Here is a 16521-nt window from a genome sequence, read left to right as displayed (position 1 = left end):
TTTGTTCAAAAACAAACTTGCTTTATTGCCATTTTCACTACAGATTAAACACTCATAAGAGCAACAATTTAAGACTACTTCCATTTGAATTAAATAAAAACAATGAGTCGGAATTAGCAACATTCTGCTACAGTACGCAAGATGGGCACATCATTAAACCAGCAGATTTTAGTAATGCAAACTTTATTTACAAAACATTAATTCCTTCATGCCATGCTCCTTCCTTCACTTTGAGAACAGAATCCTTCAGGTTTTATGAGTCTTAACTTCATAGATGAAAAAGCTCATTAGCAAGTTCAGCAAACAGTGGTATAAACTAACAAGGCCTGGAAACAGGTTTGGGGTCAATTCCATTTCAATTTCAGAAGTAAACTGACATTTCAATTCTGATTTTCCTCAATACTTCTGTAAAACATTATTATTATTATTTTTTAAATTGGAATGTCAGTTTACTTCATGAATTGAAATGGAACACACTCCAACCCTGCTGGAGGCTCAGAGAAATGTTATGGTTTGACCATGGAATTCTAAAACCTAAAAAAGGATAGGTTAAGTTACACATATTACAGTATTTTGCACATGGAAACTGTACACTATAACCCTAGCTTGACACTTAAAAGCATTGAGTGGTTAGCACACATGAGTATATACAAACAAGTGTGCCACGATACTAAACAGAAGCTAGTTCACTTATAGAATATTATACAATGACAGGTTATTTTTTTCAATTTATACACAGAAGAGGGGATTGCCCTGAAAAATAAGGCCAGGATAAGAGATGGGTTTTGGGGCGGGTAAAGCCAATGCTTGGTGGGTTTTAGGGTGGAGTCTGGCTAACACATTGGATAGACTGGGTATAGAGGTGGGGTCAGGGTTCACTCATTGGCGGTTGCTCTTTATCCGCTCCAGCCTCTTCTTGAGGTCGTCGAGGTTGGCGGCGGGGGATGAGGAGCGTGTGGGGCTGTGGGAGTGGGACTGCTCCTGCTGGAAGTGGGACTCACGGGACTCCTTGAGCTGAGAGAGTTTGCTTTGGAGCATGTCTGTGGAGGAGGCCACTGAGGGCTTGGACAGCAGGGACGTGATGGGACGCGTCGGTCCACTGTCCCCCTCCACCTGCTGCAATAGCTGAGCCTGCTGTTATGACAGAGAGAAGGAGGGGGAGAGAATATATAGAAAAAAAGGTAGAAGGAGAGAACAAGTGATAAGGTTTAAAATTGTGTGAAACTAGCTATAATATAATGGGGACACTCATCAATACAGCAAGTATTACAAATCTACATCGTAATATAAATATATAAATCTAAATGTGAAATTGGTAAGCCCAGTGGCATCAATGTGATCGATATTAAACTAACCCTGGAGTTGTTCTCCAGTCCCTGTCTCTGTCTCAGTATCTTCAGTCTCTCATAGTACACTGCGGGTTTCATCTCCTCTCCGTTCAGAGGCACTGAGCCAGAGTCTAGGCCATGTTGGGGAATCACTGGAACAGAGAGACACATCACACTTCAACTCTTCACAGCTACCGAGCTGCTTTTTAACCAGTCCAGCAGATGCATATAATATCAATAAATTGACATACAGTAGCTAGCTACTAGTAAACCACAACAGTAATAACACTCCTTATACCAGAACACTGGAGCCAATGTTATAGGATTACATTCCCTACTGCTCAGGTAAAGGGTTGGGACTAAAGTTTGTGGGTTGGCCATGGTAGACACTAGTCATATCAGATAAAGTATCAAAAAGGTAAAGACCAGTAATTCCCTTTTAATCCTGCAGGGTTATTACCTGTGCTAGAAGGCTGGATCCTGCCTTTGCCCTCTCTCTCAGACTCAATCATGCGCAGGCCTCTCTCCACATAACTCTGGAAGAACTGAGACGTGTTCCTCAGGAAGGGCTCCAGGTCAGCGTCTGAGTACTTCTGTTTATACTCATACAGCTCCGTCAGACCCTGGAGAGAACACAACGTCACAACACACACAGCCAACTTAAAACAATTCTGGGGTGGGACTGGAAATTAATTTAACCAGTTATTGAGAACACATGATCTTTTACAATTAGGAACTGAGCAGGGGGATGAAAACAGTAAAACTAAGGTATGAATACATGAATAGGAATAATAAAGAAAATAAAATCACCTCTTTTGTGTTTTCCTTGGAACCAATCTTCTTGAAGATCTCAGAGAGGATGTCGCTCACTTTAGCTTTTGACATCCTGTCATCCTGGAAGCAGGAAGAAGAGATTAGGCTTTATGGAAGCGGACTGAATTATTTTTAATTCAGTGTATTCACTTGGTGTTCAATAAATCTAATAGAGGTTGGGTTAAGTGAACATACCTGTCCTTTCTCTGTGCCCCTGTCAGACTTCATGCCAGAGAAGTTTCCAGAGTGTTTAACCACACGTCTCAGGTGGGCCTCCAGCTCAGACTCATTCCTGTTCTCGATCATGGACATGTGGTCTAGGATCTAGCCACCACAAAACAACATGGTCAAAACAACCACAACAGCCTACCTATGGTCTACTTAACGAAAACCAGTGAAAATAGACAGCAGTACCCCTGAATAATGAAAACCAGTGAAAATAGACAGCAGTACCCCTGAATAATGAAAACCAGTGAAAATAGACAGCAGTACCCCTGAATAATGAAAACCAGTGAAAATAGACAGCAGTACCCCTGAATAATGAAAACCAGTGAAAATAGACAGCAGTACCCCTGAATAATGAAAACCAGTGAAAAGACAGCAGTACCCCCGAGTAATTAAAACCAGTGAAAATAGACAGCAGTACCCCCGAGTAATTAAAACCAGTGAAAATAGACAGCAGTACCCCTGAGTAATGCACTAATAAATATTAAGGTGTTTCAATTCAATACAACTTAAATTGTTCCTCAAGGGGGAAATTCATCTGTGTACATAAAACATAACAAATCACTGAACCATTGGCTGTGAATGACGTGTATGTATTGTACCTTGGCTCCAGTGAGTTTACACAGTGTGTGCAGTAGGGTCTTGAGGGTCCTGTGGGGTACGTCACTCTTCAGCTGCTTGAGCTTCTCTTTGGGGAACACCTTCATGAAGTTGTGAACATCCAGTAGGATGCGGTCCAGATTGATGCTGTTGATGGTCTCTGGCAGGAACCGGATCATACGCCAGAGGCACTGCAGACACAGAACAAAAGTTTAAGATTGTACAGGCAGTGTAAAGGGAGAAATTGACCACTTTTTAAAGTCAAATTCAGTATTTCTTTATTTATGTGTTAGTTGGGAATACAAAGAACAGGAAGTTTATGTCTGAGAAAATCACGTGACAATATACATAGTATGTAGTGATGGGGGGAAAAAATAGACAGTTCCAATTGCAATATTAAATCGATCCTTTGACGGCAAGTATTCATTTGTAAAAAATATAAATAATAATTGGTAGTCGGCTATACCTGTGCCAAAACTCAGGTATTTTTCATTCTATAGCTTTGTTCTCCATTTTCTTTTTAAATAGTGAGCCAACATGTTTTCAGCACTCATTTTCTCATGCTCTCTTGTCTCTCTGCAGCAGACACATAGTGAGCAATGTTTGTAACATCAAATTGCAATAAATCGCAATACATAGAATCATGAGAACCACAATACACATCGTATCAGCACCTGAGTATCGTGATAATATATTGTGAGGTCCCTAACAATTCTCAGCCCTAATAGTATGTAAAACGACAAAAGTAAACTCTCCCACAAGAAAATATAGTGAAACAGTGATATTACCTTCATGACCAGTTCAGAGAACATAGGTGACCCAGAAGAAGTGGTAAGACTGTCCTGTAGCAGCACCAGAAGAGCGCTGCAGAGAGATAGAACAGAGACTCCGTATAAACACTAGATACTGGAACTCACTGGAAACTCCAACATATACAATCAGGAAACGTAGGATGTTTGTTTGGGGGTAGGTATATTTCAATATGAATAAAAAAGTAGAAATTCCTTATTAAACCAGGAAGAAAAATGACATCCCCGTCAGTCTCAGAGAGTGAGTGGAATCTGACCTGAGGATGTTGGTCTGGTCAGACTTCTCCAGTACTCTGACCACCAGCAGGTTGACAGAGCGGATGAGCTGCTGTCCGTCCTCGATGTCCTCCACCCGGGCATCCAGCATCAGGGTGATCAGACCGTGCATCAGGTCCTTCAGCACGCCCATCGACGCCTCCCGTGCAAGGCTCTCTATAGAGAACAGCTACAGGAGACAGACCCAGTACAGGGACACAGATGTCAACACCAGTCTACTAAGCCTACTCAGGTGTGCTTGGCTAAAAACGTTTGGTAAAATGTTTTAATAAATACAATGACAAAGAACAATTCCTGTATAATTTCTCTCTAGAAAGATCTGCCAGGATACACAGACAATCCTCAGGCCTTAAATGGTCAAACAGAACCCCCTAGTGGTGTTCATGTGTAGTCACACTCACTGAGAGCATGTTGCCGATGATGCAGCTGTAGAGCTTGAAGATGTCCTTCTTGTCGAGGCGCTCGTCAGCCATGTGTGTGTTGTAGATGAGGCGCAGCTGCATGAAGGTAGCGATGAGGAACTGGTCAATGTGACCTGACATGGCATCTGCTTTGTCCTCCTGCCTCAACACCTCGTCAATCTGGGGGAGGCACAAGGGTTACAGAGAGACAGAGAATCCCACACCACACACACTTTGGTACTGTCGTTATCAACCGTTTACTCTCTCCTAACCAGAGCAGAGTACCTCAGGTAAATAGATGGGTGTTAAGAGGTTACCTTACTTCCATTTCTTGTGGTTGTTATTGTGAGAGCTTGGTTGAATAGGATTTCTAATGTATTCATTACACATTGCAAAAAAAAAAGAAAAAAAAAGAGCTGAGGTTTATAGTTGAAGAGTAAAGCCTGGTAATTCCCCAGTGAGTGATGTTGCTATGCCTCAGTGGAGGCGGCTGAGGGGAGAACGGCTCATAATGTCTAGAACGGAGCAAATGGAATGGCATCAAACACCTGGACACCATGCGTTTGATACCATTCCACTGATTATCCCCAACTAAGGTGCCACCAACCGAGTCAATGATGTACCTGAGCCAGAGCCTGGATGCTGGTGTTGATGTCGCCACTGGCCACCTGGGAGATGACAAAGTTGATGGTGGACGCAGTACTGTTGTGGAGGTCGTCAAAGTGGGGCGACACAGAGCGGATCCTGAGGGAACACAAGCAACTCACACCTTATATAACCATGTGTCTTATGAGATCTCTCATGATGATTAGTCTTATGATGACGGGGTCGTTAAGTCTCTTGCACTCAACATCAACACACATCTCTCCCAGCCAGCTAACACAACAGCTATTTCAGAACAAAGTAATAAAGTTGGCAGGCAGATCTCCCAACCTGTGTTGGTAGCGTATTAGGGCTCAGGGTAGCCAGGGGAGAGTATCCGGGCAGCCGGGGGAGAGTACCAGGGCAGCCGGGGGAGAGTACCAGGGCTGCTCAGGGCAGCCGGGTAGAGTACCAGGGCTGCTCAGGGCAGCCGGGTAGAGTACCAGGGCTGCTCAGGGCAGCCGGGTAGAGTACCAGGGCTGCTCAGGGCAGCCGGGTAGAGTACCAGGGCTGCTCAGGGCAGCCGGGTAGAGTACCAGGGCTGCTCAGGGCAGCCGGGTAGAGTACCAGGGCTGCTCAGGGCAGCCGGGTGGAGTACCAGGGCTGCTCAGGGCAGCCGGGTAGAGTACCAGGGCTGCTCAGGGCAGCCGGGTAGAGTACCAGGGCTGCTCAGGGCAGCCGGGTAGAGTACCAGGGCTGCTCAGGGCAGCCGGGTAGAGTACCAGGGCTGCCGGGTAGAGTACCAGGGCTGCTCAGGGCAGCCGGTAGAGTATTAGGGCTCAGGGCAGCTAGACACTTACTTGGGCTCTGGCATCATGATGGGCTCCAGCAGTTCTTCCAGTTTGTGTTGGACCAGGTCAGGCAGCTCACTGACCCGCGTGTGGTCGTTCTCAATCATGTCTAGATCCAGCTGAAACTCCTTGGGGATAGAGGGGTGTGAGTGTTCCCGTTCTGCGTTCTGAGCCCGCGCTTGGCTGGTGGAGGGAGGACAGAAGAGGATCATTCAGAATCAGAACCATGTCATGGAAACCAACATGGACAGAGAGGCAGGCAGGCAGCACAAATAGCTCTGTTCCAATATCCCCCACAAGCCTACTACTTAGAATGCATGCCCAAAACATTGCGGTTTGCTAGTATGGACACTGGAAGGTTACCATGGACACATTAAGACAGTTACAACAAACGAGGAGGGGAGGACACAGTAAATGAACTACTTAGTTTAGACTGGTGAGTGTTACATTACAGCCCCATTCTGAGTGCTTCTGGAGGAGAGCAGAGGGCACACTGTCTGGGAGAGGCTCGGCGGTACTCACATCCTATATGTGCGATACATTATTCTGTCCATGGAGAGCAGAGCAGCGATAAGAAAAGAGCAATTATAAAGGAGAAGAGAGGTCTGGATTAAGAGACCACACCATGCAACGATACTGGGAAAACTAAAGGGTGACTGACCAGCAAACACGTGGAATTTTCTAATTGGTTCAAGTTAGGTTTGAGGTTTGCGTCAGGGGTTTGTTCAAGGTTAGGGTCGCCCACATTGGACTGTCAATGAGTTGCAGGCCAGTCACATGCGTTTAGTTGTACCCAATGAAACATAGGTTAGAGCAAGAGGAAAGACATTCAAGAAACATTGAGGAAGAGCATTAAGATATTTTCACGAGGGTTTGTAGATAGGTCTTAAGACATGGACAGAATTTCTTTACCATGAATGTTAGTAATGGTAAAAGTGGTACTATCTAGTAGATCACCAGACTTAAGTATAGTAAAAACCCCATAGGCAGGTTCGTTAGGAGAGAGAGCCATGCTGTGGCAGGTAGTTGAGGAGGCACTAGGCCAGGGACTTGACCCTTCCCATACTTGAGCTTGTTGGGCACATCCTCCTGAGGTTGCTGAGCAGGCTTCCTCATGAAGGTAGTGTTGGGGTTGGAGGGGTGCTCTCTCTGGAGCCTCTCCCTCTCTGCAGCCTGTCTGTTGGGTGGTGGGGCAGCTGCCGGGGTCTTCTTAGCCGAGCGCTTGACCCTCTCCTCTAACATACTCATCTCCTTCTCAGACAACTGCAGGAGAAAGACAGGATGTTTGAGATTAACACCGGAGATGATATATCCAGAGGGGTCTAGTCCAAAGCAGGATAGTAAATTGGCCAACTTTGATAAACATTCAGATATTAATGGTTCATTAATAAATTAAATGGTTGTTGGTTGAAACAGTCCATGCCCATTTCAAGCATATCTACATCTTAAAATGTATTCATTCCAGAAGATTTAAGCAAGTTAGCTGGTTAACTCATTGACCCTGCGTTGTGACATACCCTCTATTGTACTGAAGTTTACACTGTGTACAAAACATTATGAACACCTTCCTAATATTGAGTTGCGCGTTGCAGTTCTTGACACTCAAACTGGTGCGCTTGGCACCTACTACCATACCCCATTCAAAGTCACTTCCATTTTTTGTCTTGCCCATTCACCCTCTGAAGTGCACACACACACAATCCATGTCTCAAGGCTTGAAACTCATTCTTTAACCGGTCTCCTTCCCTTCATCTACACTGATTGAAGAGGATTTAACAAGTGACATCAATAAGGGATCATAGTTTTCACCTGGATTCACCTGGTCAGTCTGTGTCATGGAAAGAGCAGGTGTTCCTTACGTTTTGTACACTGTTTCAGTACATTGTACTAGCGAGTAGCTTACATTGCCAATGAGTTTGTAGACTTGGTCGCCACAGACGTTGTACACAGTCACCACTGTGTTAAGGGCAGCGTTGCGTACTGAGTTGTCCCTGTCTCCGATGTGAACAGCGATCTCTTTCAGGGACTTGGCCGGTGTTGGCTGACACACGTTCATCCCATAGTTTTCTATCAGACAGCCCAGCTCCTCAAGACATTCTGGGGAAATTCAGGGAGAGATGGATGGTAAGATCTGGAGCTTTTCAGACAGGAACGTCACACTTCAGGTATTCAGACAGTTTCCCCAAACATAGATTAAGCTTAGTCTTAGACAAAAACATATTTTAATATTCCCCCCATAAAATGGAATAGCTTTTATCCAGAACTAAGCATAATATGTGTCTGGGAAACTAGCCCCATAGAGTATTTATTAAGAACCTGAAGTTCTTACAATGAATTACAACATTTCTGACACAATCACTTACTGTAATGAATTCTATAACCTGTTTTAGTCCTTATAGCCTTGGTCAACCTCAGTCACAACTAAAATCTCTTTCTTACCAGCTCTCTGTTTGGAGTTCTTGGACTTGGTCCCGTCCATGAGGAATGGGAAGACTTTGCTGGCAGGGTAGACCTTGCACAACATGGTGAGGATGGCACGCACATCTTTACGCACCACATCCTTCGACTCTCCAACCTGTCAGGTGAAAGAGGGTTACAGATGGCTAGTCAATAGTCATATTAGCATTTGCAGCTTCACCGTGTATCGAACTTTCTACTAAACCTTTCCTTTTTTGTTAAGACGTGTTGTTTTTAATTGAACCTTTATTTAACTAGGCGAGTCCGTTAAGAACAAATTCATATTTACAATGACGGCCTACTGGGGAACAGTGGGTTAACTGCCTTGTTCAGGGGGCAGAACTACAGATTTTTACATTGTCAGCTCAGGGTTTCGATCTTGCAACCTTTCGGTTACTGGCCCAACGCTCTAACCACTAGGCTACCTGCCTCTAACCACTAGGCTACCTGCCTCTAACCACTAGGCTACCTGCCACCCAAAATCATACATGAAAACAACTTTTACGGCACAATTCACAGGGGACCCCCTACTTGGAGGATGAGGTAGGGGGACCCCCTACTTGGAGGATGAGGTAGGGGGACCCCCTACTTGGAGGATGAGGTAGGGGGACCCCCTACTTGGAGGATGAGGTAGGGGGACCCCCTACTTGGAGGATGAGGTAGGGGGACCCCCTACTTGGAGGATGAGGTAGGGGGACCCCCTACTTGGAGGATGAGGTAGGGGGACCCCCTACTTGGAGGATGAGGTAGGCGGATTCCCTACTTGGAGGATGAGGTAGGCGGATTCCCTACTTGGAGGATGAGGTAGGCGGATTCCCTACTTGGAGGATGAGGTAGGCGGATTCCCTACTTGGAGGATGAGGTAGGGGGATTCCCTACTTGGAGGATGAGGTAGGGGGATTCCCTACTTGGAGGATGAGGTAGGGGGATTCCCTACTTGGAGGATGAGGTAAGGGGATGGTCACCAACCTTTTGAGTCAAGATCACTTTGAGTCCAAAAGTCAGCAGAGATCTACCGCTCAGATTTATATATATAAAAAAAAAAACATGGCTTAAAAATGTAAGCCTACACATTAACCCATTAAAAACATAAGCCTATGCTACATTAACCTAACAGTTCTGTAGCAATGAGGTTTGTACAGTAAGCTATAGGCCAAATACATTATCACTGCATATTGACTATGCTTGAATTACCCTGCCATTGTTCTTCACAGACCATTATGAAATTATATTTCAAAATTGTAGGTATATGATCACACTGGTAATATATGTGTTGTATTACTTGTGAGGCACAGCAGAGTGAGCATAATAATTCGCTTTTTTTCATTTTACTGGACTGATAGACTGACCATCAGATGCAGGCCGAGGGGAGGGAGCAGATGCCTCTCACCATCTCCCTCTCCCTCCCTCCGCTGAGAAAAGGGGACACAGTCTTCCAGCTGATGACGAAACTGACTTCGCACTGCATGATTTCTGCTTCATGCACCAACTTACACAAAGTTACAACTCTGACCAGAGGAAGTGAAATATTCCTTGATATTAAAAAAGAAACAAGCCGCTAATAATAACAAGAAAGCAATGTTATGGGAACACTTCCTGTACTCATTCATTACAGCTGCACTGCTGGTTGTACTCATTCATTACAGCTGCACTGCTGGTTGTACTCATTCATTACAGCTGCACTGCTGGTTGTACTCATTCATTACAGCTGCACTGCTGGTTGTACTCATTCATTACAGCTGCAGTGCTGGTTGTACTCATTCATTACAGCTGCACTGCTGGTTGTACTCATTCATTACAGCTGCAGTGCTGGTTGTACTCATTCATTACAGCTGCACTGCTGGTTGTACTCATTCATTACAGCTGCACTGCTGGTTGTACTCATTCATTACAGCTGCACTGCTGGTTGTACTCATTCATTACAGCTGCAGTGCTGGTTGTACTCATTCATTACAGCTGCACTGCTGGTTGTACTCATTCATTACAGCTGCACTGCTGGTTGTACTCATTCATTACAGCTGCACTGCTGGTTGTACTCATTCATTACAGCTGCACTGCTGGTTGTACTCATTCATTACAGCTGCACTGCTGGTTGTACTCATTCATTACAGCTGCACTGCTGGTTGTACTCATTCATTACAGCTGCACTGCTGGTTGTACTCATTCATTACAGCTGCACTGCTGGTTGTACTCATTCATTACAGCTGCACTGCTGGTTGTACTCATTCATTACAGCTGCACTGCTGGTTGTACTCATTCATTACAGCTGCAGTGCTGGTTGTACTCATTCATTACAGCTGCACTGCTGGTTGTACTCATTCATTACAGCTGCACTGCTGGTTGTACTCATTCATTACAGCTGCAGTGCTGGTTGTACTCATTCATTACAGCTGCAGTGCTGGTTGTACTCATTCATTACAGCTGCAGTGCTGGTTGTACTCATTCATTACAGCTGCAGTGCTGGTTGTACTCATTCATTACAGCTGCAGTGCTGGTTGTACTCATTCATTACAGCTGCAGTGCTGGTTGTACTCATTCATTACAGCTGCAGTGCTGGTTGTACTCATTCATTACAGCTGCACTGCTGGTTGTACTCATTCATTACAGCTGCACTGCTGGTTGTACTCATTCATTACAGCTGCACTGCTGGTTGTACTCATTCATTACAGCTGCACTGCTGGTTGTACTCATTCATTACAGCTGCACTGCTGGTTGTACTCATTCATTACAGCTGCACTGCTGGTTGTACTCATTCATTACAGCTGCACTGCTGGTTGTACTCATTCATTACAGCTGCAGTGCTGGTTGTACTCATTCATTACAGCTGCAGTGCTGGTTGTACTCATTCATTACAGCTGCAGTGCTGGTTGTACTCATTCATTACAGCTGCAGTGCTGGTTGTACTCATTCATTACAGCTGCACTGCTGGTTGTACTCATTCATTACAGCTGCAGTGCTGGTTGTACTCATTCATTACAGCTGCAGTGCTGGTTGTACTCATTCATTACAGCTGCACTGCTGGTTGTACTCATTCATTACAGCTGCACTGCTGGTTGTACTCATTCATTACAGCTGCACTGCTGGTTGTACTCATTCATTGCAGCTGCCCTGCTGGTTGTACTCATTCATTACAGCTGCACTGCTGGTTGTACTCATTCATTACAGCTGCACTGCTGGTTGTACTCATTCATTACAGCTGCAGTGCTGGTTGTACTCATTCATTACAGCTGCAGTGCTGGTTGTACTCATTCATTACAGCTGCAGTGCTGGTTGTACTCATTCATTACAGCTGCAGTGCTGGTTGTACTCATTCATTACAGCTGCAGTGCTGGTTGTACTCATTCATTACAGCTGCACTGCTGGTTGTACTCATTCATTACAGCTGCACTGCTGGTTGTACTCATTCATTACAGCTGCACTGCTGGTTGTACTCATTCATTACAGCTGCAGTGCTGGTTGTACTCATTCATTACAGCTGCAGTGCTGGTTGTACTCATTCATTACAGCTGCAGTGCTGGTTGTACTCATTCATTACAGCTGCAGTGCTGGTTGTACTCATTCATTACAGCTGCACTGCTGGTTGTACTCATTCATTACAGCTGCACTGCTGGTTGTACTCATTCATTACAGCTGCACTGCTGGTTGTACTCATTCATTACAGCTGCACTGCTGGTTGTACTCATTCATTACAGCTGCACTGCTGGTTGTACTCATTCATTACAGCTGCACTGCTGGTTGTACTCATTCATTACAGCTGCACTGCTGGTTGTACTCATTCATTACAGCTGCACTGCTGGTTGTACTCATTCATTACAGCTGCAGTGCTGGTTGTACTCATTCATTACAGCTGCAGTGCTGGTTGTACTCATTCATTACAGCTGCAGTGCTGGTTGTACTCATTCATTACAGCTGCAGTGCTGGTTGTACTCATTCATTACAGCTGCAGTGCTGGTTGTAGCGTGAGTGGAAGTAGGGAGAATGCACATATGTGTTGACAGTGCTGAATAACAACTTAAACATGAACTTACTCATAAAAACAGCATCTATTTGCTGTATTCATTGAGTCACTAGTCATGGTTTTAAAAGTTTAGAAAACTCACAGTATCAACTTTGCTGTGTGTTCGAGGCTTCTTTTCACAGCCTACGACTTGAGGAAACTGTACAGACACGGTGATCTGAGCTATCGGATTGGCCAGCGGTAGGTGCACTTGATTTGCTCCCTTGGCCTGCAGAGTTCTACTTTCAGGCACATGAAATGGTTCATAATGGGAATACCTTTCTTTCCAGGCACCAGGGCTGCTGAATCAAGTACACCAACCGCCAACAGCGCAAACCCCCCCAAAAAAGGAACGCAAGGCTTTATCGTTGTTTTTTTTTACAGAAATGTTTGGTGATCGACCAGTTGGTGACCACTGAGGTAGGGGAATTACTTACTTTGAGGAGGTGGTAGGGGAATGACTTACTTTGAGGATGAGGTAGGGAATGAAGGAGGAGGCCTCGTATTCATTGAGGTGGTAGTTCTCTCTACTCAGTGTGGGGAAGAGCTGCTTGAGGTACTCCAGCACCTTCATCAGCACAGTGCTGTTGGTCTCAAAGAAACGCAGCGTGAACCACTTCAGGATCAGGTCCAAGCAGCTGACTGTGCCCTCAAGCTCATCCTCCATTCGCTACAGAGTGGAAACATAAGATTGTAGTCAGTCAAGTAAACAAGCAACTCCCTTAGGTTTCTAAGAAACACTAATGGTTTTGGTCTAAGAGAAACTAAAAAACAAGACTAATAATAAAAAATTATAATATAAAAATTTCCTCCCCAATTTCGTGGTATCCAATTGTTAATAGTTACTATCTTGTCTCATCGCTACAACTCCCGTACGGGCTCGGGAGAGACGAAGGTCGAGAGCCATGCGTCCGCCGAAACACAACCCAACCAAACCGCACTGCTTCTTAACACAGCCACATCCAACCCGGAAGCCAGCCGCACCAATGTGTCGGAGGAAACACCGTGCACCTAGCGACCTGGTCAACGCGCACTGCGCCCGGCCCGCCACAGGAGTCGCTAGTGCACGATGAGACAAGGATATCCCTACCGGCCAAACCCTCCCTAACCCGGACGACGCTAGGCCAATTGTGCGTCGCCCCATGGACCTCCCGGTCGCGGCCGGCTGCGGCCTTAGACCACTGCGCCACCCGGGAGGCAAGATTCGATTTTTGAAGCCTTTTACACTCTTCAGACTCAAACAACAAAAGCGGTTATGTACAGAGTGCAGGTCCCTATTGCTAAAGAGATTATCTCAGTAACACACACCTGTATAAATAAAGGTTCAAGAAAAAAAGAACACACTCAACCAAGGGCTCCATCTAATCATTAGTGCGTTTCACTGTCTCCTACAGGTTCTCACCTCTCCCATGACCCCGATAGCCTTGACCTGGCGTTGGAAGTCAGAAGCATGGAAGAGCTCGTCCTGGAGCCATCTGGCGAAGCAGCTGGACATCTGAGTCTTTAGCTGATCCACGTACTCATCCCGCGGGGTCTGGAAGTTCCACTTCAACACCTGCATCACAAGTTAGATGATTATCATTAGTCAAGAATTATAAAATCAGCATTCTTATTCACATGACAAGTTATTTCTTGTTCAGCAAGAAAGGTTTTCAATGTAAATAAGAATTTGTTCTTAAATTATTTGCCGGGTTAAATAAAAGGATAAAATAAAACAATATTTTCCTTTACACTTTTGCAGGGCTCCCTTGCAAAAGAGACTTTGCTCTCAGTGGGACTTCAAGCTTAAATAAAGAGTTAAAATGTCTTGCTCAGTTAACAGTCTTATCCTGGGCATCCAGAAAACACTGTCAGGGAGCAGATGAAACATGACTGTCCTTTATAGAAACCTCTAGCTTCCATCTCACTGCACAATTTATTTTGATGTTTTATTTAACCAGAGAAGGCACATTGAGATGTACATCTCTTATTCAAGTGATTACAAAGAGACATCTCCCACACTCCTTTTATCAAAAGTGAAAAGGTCAAAGGTGACGTGCCTTCAGCCCTTTCTCTTCCTTTATCCTCTGCTCCTTGCCATTGGGGACCAGGATGAAGATGACACCAGACCGGTCCTCCTCATCCTTGGCCTTCGTGACCGGGGCCTTCTTCCCAAGCACACCCTGAAGACGGGACGGGGGAGAGAGATGGGGAGGCACAGAAATATCATCATTACAAGATCCAAAGGTAGATAAAAGCTAAAGGGTTGTGCTCAGAATATGTGGTAGAGGTTTAAAAGACAGAAACATTACTACAACATGTAAAGCTATATATAAAAGCTGTAAAACTCATGTATAGCGTGGTCAGACAAAGACAAAAGGTTAAGACAACACCAAAACACCATCCTCTTCATAATGTAAAGAGCTTTGTGATTTCAGCCTGTAAATGAAAAAGCACTACACACTAACCATATTTTTCACCAAAATTACAAAGATGAATATAAAGCTAGATTTAAAATTCTTAGATATTGTGCAACGCCTTGGACAGAGCGCAGAGCCTCAACAGCCGACGCAAGGCTCCACCCAGTTAGTCATTCCTGAGTCACACATTAGTAACACAGAGGTGCTTGAATCCGAACATGTACATGCTGGCTGCTAGGCTTCCCCTTTGTAAGTCTTTTAGGACTACTGACTATCTTTATATGAGCTCGCAACAGATTCCTGGGGGGGCGTTCTATTAAATGCTAAATTAAATATCAACTTCACAGAGAGAAAAGCTGGCACACTGTAGGAGTTTGGTGTGCCGAGAGCTGAATGAGATGGGATTGAAATGAGATGGGATTGAAATGAGATGGGACTGAAATGAGATGGGACTGAAATGAGATGGGACTGAAATGAGATGGGACTGAAATGAGATGGGACTGAAATGAGATGGGACTGAAATGAGATGGGATTGAAATGAGATGGGACTGAAATGAGATGGGACTGAAATGAGATGGGACTGAAATGAGATGGGACTGAAATGATATTTTCATGACATTGGCAAGTAAGATTCCCAGGGACTGGAGACGTACATTATCAGTCCAACTATATGTGGAACAATGCATCAAATGTAACTACATGGTCCCTGACAAATAAACTTAATACAAAAGAAAAGCTGAATAAATGCATACCTTTTTGGCTGCTCCAGGCTTGACCACTTTCTTAGACTTAGTCTCAGGCTCAGGATCGTCATCATCATAGTCATCAATGACAGGTTTAGGTTTAGACGGACCTGTATAAAAAACAACAGTGGTCAGGAAGTTCTCTCTGTCCACACTAATATATATACATATAGATATATACATATAGATATATAAATAAATAAAATATATATAAATAAATAAAACAGACTAAACCTACATCTTACAAGACAGGTTATGAGGCCAAGGGAGCTAGGCGGTGTCAGAGGAAAGCCCCAAGAAATTGTCAACAACTACAGCCACCCAAGTCATAGACTGTCCTCTCTACCACAGCACGGCAAGCGGTACAGGAGCACCAAGTCTGGGACCAAAAATCTCCTGAACAGCTTCTACCCCCAAGCCACAAGTCTGCTGAAAAGTTAATCAAATGGCTACCCAGACTATTTGCATTGCCCCTCCACCCCTTTTTTTTGGCACTGGCTCTATGCACACTCACTGGACTCTACCCACACACATGTTCAAAAGTTTTGGGTCACTTAGAAATGTCCTTGTTTTTGAAAGAAAAGCAAAAAAAATTGTTCATTAAAATAACATCAAATTGATCAGAAATACAGTGTAGACATTGTTAATGTTGTAAATGACTATTGTAGCTGGAAACGGCAGATTTGTAATTTTTTTAATGGAATATCTACATAGGCATACAGAGGCCCATTATCAGCAACCATCACTCCTGCGTCCAATGGCACGTTGTGTTAGCATCAAAGTTTATCATTTTAAAAAGGGTAATTGATCATTAGAAAACCCTTTTGCAATTATGTTAGCACAGCCTCACAAGTCCTCAACTGGCAGCTTCATTAAATAGTACCCACAAAACACCAGTCTCAACTGTGAAGAGGCGACTCCGGGATGCTGGCCTTCTAGGCAGAGTTCCTCTATCCAGTGTCTGTGTTCTTTTGCCCATCTTAATATTTTATTTTTATTGGCCAGTCTGAGATATGGCTTTTTCTTTGCAACTCTGCCTA

The 16521-nt window shown here is 44.5% G+C and overlaps 1 protein-coding gene across 3 annotated transcripts in view; it reads right to left on the bottom strand.

The window, feature by feature from the left end:
* The window catches only part of LOC139584329 (cytoskeleton-associated protein 5-like), a 38565-nt gene continuing 22044 nt past the window's right edge, over positions 1-16521 (bottom strand). For 2 of the 3 annotated variants that reach the window (XM_071416029.1, XM_071416030.1), the window contains exons 26-44: positions 15491-15591; positions 14379-14501; positions 13742-13894; positions 12806-13009; positions 8325-8460; positions 7789-7982; positions 6952-7148; positions 6408-6431; positions 5895-6068; positions 5076-5196; positions 4453-4632; positions 4033-4220; positions 3755-3830; positions 2969-3157; positions 2337-2465; positions 2139-2222; positions 1789-1951; positions 1356-1480; positions 1-1134 (exon numbers count right to left, since the gene is read on the bottom strand). In XM_071416029.1, coding sequence (XP_071272130.1) covers positions 880-1134; positions 1356-1480; positions 1789-1951; positions 2139-2222; positions 2337-2465; positions 2969-3157; positions 3755-3830; positions 4033-4220; positions 4453-4632; positions 5076-5196; positions 5895-6068; positions 6408-6431; positions 6952-7148; positions 7789-7982; positions 8325-8460; positions 12806-13009; positions 13742-13894; positions 14379-14501; positions 15491-15591 — 2816 coding nt within the window. In that variant the 3' untranslated portion in view covers positions 1-879. The remainder of the gene's footprint in view (positions 1135-1355; positions 1481-1788; positions 1952-2138; positions 2223-2336; positions 2466-2968; positions 3158-3754; positions 3831-4032; positions 4221-4452; positions 4633-5075; positions 5197-5894; positions 6069-6407; positions 6432-6951; positions 7149-7788; positions 7983-8324; positions 8461-12805; positions 13010-13741; positions 13895-14378; positions 14502-15490; positions 15592-16521) is intronic. The other variant, XM_071416031.1, reaches the window with a different exon arrangement.

Source organism: Salvelinus alpinus, chromosome 9 (genome assembly GCF_045679555.1).
Source record: "Salvelinus alpinus chromosome 9, SLU_Salpinus.1, whole genome shotgun sequence".
In the NCBI taxonomy this organism is placed as follows: Eukaryota; Metazoa; Chordata; class Actinopteri; order Salmoniformes; family Salmonidae; genus Salvelinus; species Salvelinus alpinus.
The sequence above is the reverse complement of the archived record's forward strand: the minus strand, read 5'-3'. Positions and strand labels throughout refer to the sequence as shown.